General features: G+C 40.5%; 1 protein-coding gene across 1 annotated transcript in view; it reads left to right on the top strand.

Annotated features, from left to right (window-relative positions):
- Positions 1 to 5,721, top strand: part of Lemd3 (LEM domain containing 3) — a 52,597-nt gene that overhangs the window by 39,725 nt on the left and 7,151 nt on the right. The window contains exons 5-8 of the mRNA XM_028759084.1: positions 3,386 to 3,465; positions 3,554 to 3,699; positions 4,921 to 5,022; positions 5,116 to 5,218. Coding sequence (XP_028614917.1) covers positions 3,386 to 3,465; positions 3,554 to 3,699; positions 4,921 to 5,022; positions 5,116 to 5,218 — 431 coding nt within the window. The remainder of the gene's footprint in view (positions 1 to 3,385; positions 3,466 to 3,553; positions 3,700 to 4,920; positions 5,023 to 5,115; positions 5,219 to 5,721) is intronic.

Below are 5,721 nucleotides of genomic sequence, written 5' to 3'. Positions count from 1 at the left end.
CTCCCTCTCCTCTCTCTCTCCTCTCTCTCTCTCCTCTCTCTCTCTGGGTCAGGATCTTACTGTGCAGCCCTGGATGTCCTGGAACTCACTATGTAGACCATCCTGGTCTCCAACTCACAGAGATCTGCCTGCCTCTGCCTCCTGATGAAGTGCTGGGATTAAAGAGATCCGTCGTCATGCCCGGCACAGGATTGTTTCTTGGTGTTCAGCACATAGCATCTCAAAAGCAGACTGTTTTCTGGGTGGAGGGCATGGCGTGTTCTGCCTTGCAGCACTCTTTGCATGAGCTGTCCCATGAGATTTCTAAGTCTCGGTTGTACTCTTTTAATACACTGTATGTATTCGTGTGCATTTACATAGGCTACCCTTTCCAGGTGCACTTTTTAAGATAGCTGCTGAAAATGTCTGTTTTAGAATGGTTGTCAGATGCTTCAAATGTAAGTTAGGTTTCAGAGTACAAAAGCAGTTGTAGACCTGTAGTTCAGTTGTGAGACCAGCTAGCCTGGACTACATAGCTAGACCATCTCAAAACCAGGTAATACTGTTTTGTGTAAAAGACTTGGCTTCTCCTATAACACAGTGAGGTGATGCTAACACGGTGAAGGCTACCTATAAAGCAAATTCAAGCAAATAGCCTATAAAAGTATGACCCAGTGAAAACAATTTCCAGTGTCAATGAAGAATTGTTGGTATAATAATTCAGTGGACATTTCTAAAATTATTTGAAAAGAGATTTCTAAAACTTAAAACATAGCCTTTGCACTATAGAAAGCGCACAGAGTGATACTTTGTGAAGGCTTTGTTAGCACAGGAAACCGTGGCTGCTTGCTTTAGTGCTGTGCTTGTAGTTCCTAGCAACACAGCCTACATGTTGTGGAACATGGTTGAATGGATATTGTATTAAGATAAACAGAATTTTTAAAAAGTTGTTTAAAATATATTTAAGATAGGGTTTGGGTGAACAGTGATAGATTGTCTTGCTCAGCATGAATAAGGTCCCACTTTTTGATTCCTAGCACCAGAGGAAGAAAAGTAAATAACAATGTTTGGACATTCTCTGTATATTGATTAATAAAGAGATGATTAAAGTACAAAATACACATACAGTGGATACAAATTGGGTGAAAAAAGTATTCCTGTGTGTATTGAGGCAGTCTTTTTTCCATGATAAATGTAATCATTTATATGTAGATTATATAGAATAGTATATAAGATACAATATCATGCCATTGCTACTGATTTTTTGGTTTAAGTGTGCACTCAGGCTGTGAGATGGCTCAGGAGGTAAGGTGCCTGCTACACAAGCATGGGAGCCTGAGTTTGGATCTCCAGAGCCCACGCTAGAGACAGGACACAGTGGCTCCTGCCTGTAATCGGGTGCATGGTGGTAGCGGGAACAGGGGCAAGTAAAGATGGTTGCATGGGGAAGCTCATTGCTCAGTTTTTCTGACAGAGTCATTGAATGTCAGGTCTACTGAGAGACCCCGTCTCAGAAAATAAACGGGGAGAGCCATTGAGGAATATCCATGTCAACCTCTTGTCTTTACACGCACAGACACATACCATGCATGCACTTACATACCCCCATACGCATGTGCACACACCATGCACATAACACACAATTAAAAACAAGCATTATACTTGCCCATCCCTGCCAATTATTAAGCTTTTGGATATTCTATAATTTTTAGGACCTTAAATTGCTTTTATTTGTGAAAATGTGCATATATTTGTATGTTTATATATAAATTTATATTCTTGGGATATTTTTTCTTTTTCCAGGCAAGGTCTTGCTTTGTAGGTGTATCTGGCTGATGTGGTAAATGTGTTAGTATACACTGACACATTTTATCACCTTAGTAACTACACAGCAGAGTACTTATACAATGCAGTCAGTCTGTCTGTCTGTGTCTCTCTCTCTCTCCCTCCCCCCTTCCCCCTCCCATGTGTGTGTGCACGTGTGTGTGCGTGCACGTGTGTGAGTGCCATGGCAAGCACAGGAGCGGAGGTGACAGGATGACATGGAGTGGCATTGGCCTGGTCCCTGCTGCTGTCCCTGCCTCTCATTACGGCAGTGTTTCTGTCATGAATCTACTCCTACATCTAGCTTTTTATAGAAAACCAGACTCCCATTTGTCAGCTTGTTCAACTCCAGCTTTAGTGTGTGGCTTATTAAGAGGAAACTAGATTCTCTTTTGTGTTCAGTGCAGTAGTATAATGGGGTTATGCGTGAAGCACTTAAAGAAAGTACAGCCTCACGTGAATATATAAAAATATACATAGAAATATGTATGTTATGCAAGATAGTTAAAGGACTTTTTCAGATAGTTGCTGATTCTCTTCTTTGACACCACATCAAACTTGTAAGAAGAAGTAGTAGTAGAGTGTGGTGCGTGTGTGTGTGTGTGTGTGTGTGTGTGCGCGTGTGTGTGCGCGTGCTAGTGTGTGGATGTTGAATATCTTTCTTCCTTTCCCACTTGTATTTGGAGACCATGTCTCTCACTGAAGACAGGTTTGGTGTTCTGAATAAATTGGCTGGCTGGTGTGCCCCAGCATTTGTCTCCATCCCTACTCCCCCCAGATGCTGGAGTTACCTGTGTATGTTAGTATTCCTGGCCTTTGTGTGGATGCTGAACTCTGTTCCTCATGCCTGTCTCTCAGGCTCCTTGCCCTCTGAGTCACCTTTCTAGCCTAAGTGGTAATGTTAAAAAGCAGTAGTTGCCACTGTCAGTGAAGTTTTCTATTCTGTTTCATAAAGTTCTTGGATCTGTCTTGGACCTAGTGGGTCTTTTATCTGGGTGTGATTATTGTCTGCAAATAATGGGTTGAAAAATACTGGTTTACTGAGTTGCTAACATCTTTCTGTTACTCTGTATCAATGTCAAATTTGTTAATGTCATATCAATATATGAAAAGTCTTTAAGTAATGTGAACTTATAGTCATAAGTGACAAGTGTGAGTTTTTCTAATTTATACTTTTTCACTTAGAAGCTTGAATTTAGAATTAGTTGAGCTTATGGGCTTAATGGCTTCATTTGTTGAACATTTTAATCAAGTCTCAGTAATTTGCCGTTTGCTTATTTGAAAATACTATTCCATTCATGAAAGGTAAAAGTTAATTCATTATCGCAATGATATTTGAAAATAAACTTAATGAATAACTAAAATCTGTAAATTTAATAAACCCAGAAAGAAAACATAGTAGAATATTAATAGTGGTTATATTGGAATCATGAGAAAATGGTGGCTTTTCATTTTTTATTTTTAGCACTGAGTTACATGTTTTCATTATTTTGTTTATGTGCTTAAAATAAAAGCAAAGCATGTTATTTATATGACAGTTTACATAGGACTATTGAGAATGGTTCTCTATTTTTCTTGTTAGAATTTAGGTCCTGAGTATGAAGATGTATTTAATACTTCATTGCTGTGGATTTTTAAAAATGGGAAAGATGTTGGAATAAGGTACAGGATTTGATTTACACTTTGATGATTTTGTGTTGTAAGGAGTGGTTTTTAAATTTTAATCTCTACCTTAATTACTTTTAAATAGGTGTGTTGGTTATGGGCCCGAGGAAGACCTGACAAATGTCACTGATGTGCAGTTTTTGCAGTCCACCAGACCCCAGATGCCGTTCTGGTGCCGTTTCCGGCGTGCTTTCATTACTGTGACCCATAGGTTACTGTTGTTATGTTTAGGTAAGTGTTAGGATTGGAAAGAGGTTGCACTGCTCGCATCTGATGGAATCCAGAGCCAAGCCATTGCTCCTACTTCTGTAGACAGTGTTAGCAATGACGTCCAGGAGTCCTCACTAAGTTTGTAGTTTACTTTTGTGTGACTGTGACCAAACACTTAACAGAGGCAGGTAACTCTCAGCACGAAAGGTTTATCTTAGCTCACAGTTGAGAGTCGGCGGTCCATCATGAGAGGAGGCTTGGCAGAGGAGACAGCATGGCAGACAGCAAGCAGAGAGGAGAGAGTGCTCATCGGCGAGTGTCCCCAAAGTCCTGTACCAGTGACATGTCTCCTCCAGCTAGGTGCCAGTGTGCTGATGTCCACAGTTTCCACGTCAGTGCTGTCACTGACCCAAGGCTGTATGAGGATTCATGTTTAATGATAACAGCAAAGTTGGGGGAATTTATGGCACTTGTGGCTTAGAAAATGGTGCCTGAGAGAGAGAAAGGTTTGTCACGGAAATGTCCTAGAAGGAGCGCGTATAGTAGGCTGCGTGTAGTAGGATGTGTGTGGATGTCTACTAGGAGAAAGCAGAGGGGAGAGTACAGTATGAGCTTTCCTCCCCCCTCCTCCCTCTCTCCCTTTCCCTTCCTGCCCTCTCTCTTTTTATTGATTTTTTGAGATAGAGTTCCTCTGTGTATCCCTGGCTGTCCTGGAATTCACTCTGTAGACCAGGCTGGCCTCGAACTTGGTCAGAGATCCACCTGCCTCTGCCTCCTGAGTGCTGGGATTAAAGTGATGTCCCACCTTGTCTAGCTAAGTTTGAGCTTACTTTTAAATAATTAAAGCTCTTAAATAATAGGAAATAAATTATTCTTTTCTGTTTTCTTTTGTTAACACTCTAAACATAATTCAATTTATTTAATATGTAGTATGTTTAATAAAACTCACGTTTTGCCTAGTTTAGTGCCTAAGGAAGAAAGTCTGGAACAGTTACTTTTTATTTTTAGTCATAGGGATTTAAATACTCAACTGTTAATGTAATGGAAGAATTGTTTTAAAGAGGGGTGAAATTTTGGGAGAGTACTGAATAAGGTTTTCTAAGTGTAGCTTCATTATACTGTTAAGTTCAAATCTTTGCCCTCTGTTATTCTGTGAGGCTAGGAGAGAGGTTCAGTGTTAGTAGCTTTCATGTAACTGACTATTCCTGAGCACAGTCTTAACTCGAGCCCCAACTGTTGCAGGTGTAGTGATGGTGTGTGTTGTTCTCCATTATATGAAATACCGCTGGACTAAGGAGGAGGAGGAAACACGGCAGATGTATGATATGGTGGTGAAGATTATAGGTATGGAATTTATAAAATCCCAAATGATGACAGACTGCAGCATGGCTGTCAGCAGTTGGTTTACTTGTAAAGTTGTTGTTGGTTTGTTTTCAGATGTTTTACGAAGCCATAATGAAGCCTGCCAGGAAACTAAAGACTTACAACCTTACATGCCTATTCCACATGTTCGAGATTCCTTAATACAGCCGCATGACAGGTGTGTAAGCAACACGGATTGAAATCTGAATGGAGAGATCTGTAGGAGACTCGGGGTTCATTGAGAACTGGGGTTCATTGAGAACTGGGACTCCTTTCAACGAGACCTGCTTGACTGGATAGAGTTTTTAAAGTACTTCACCCCCTCCCTGCAGCGTTAATTCTGCTCTCCTCCTGATCTCAGTGTGTAGATCCTTCTTGTTCCCTCCTGCGTAGTTTATTCCTGCTGTCAGTCTTCCTCTTTATCCCTTAGTACAGTGAGAACCGTACTGAGAAACAGAAGAGGCTGGTTATGATTTTAGTTATACTAAGTACTTAGTTTGTAATTACTGAGGCTTTTTAATGAATGCTAAAATGTGACTTTTTGAAAATGAAAGAAAAGATCCATATTTCCATATTCTGCAAGGTCTGGCTCTCGAGTCAGGTAGCATATCTTCATCTTCACAGAGAGGAGCCGCTACCAATAACCAGCACTTCACTTACTAACTACCAATAACCAGCACT

This window comes from Grammomys surdaster, unplaced genomic scaffold, assembly GCF_004785775.1.
Source record: "Grammomys surdaster isolate TR1022 unplaced genomic scaffold, NIH_TR_1.0 126271, whole genome shotgun sequence".
In the NCBI taxonomy this organism is placed as follows: domain Eukaryota; kingdom Metazoa; phylum Chordata; class Mammalia; order Rodentia; family Muridae; genus Grammomys; species Grammomys surdaster.
The sequence above is the reverse complement of the archived record's forward strand: the minus strand, read 5'-3'. Positions and strand labels throughout refer to the sequence as shown.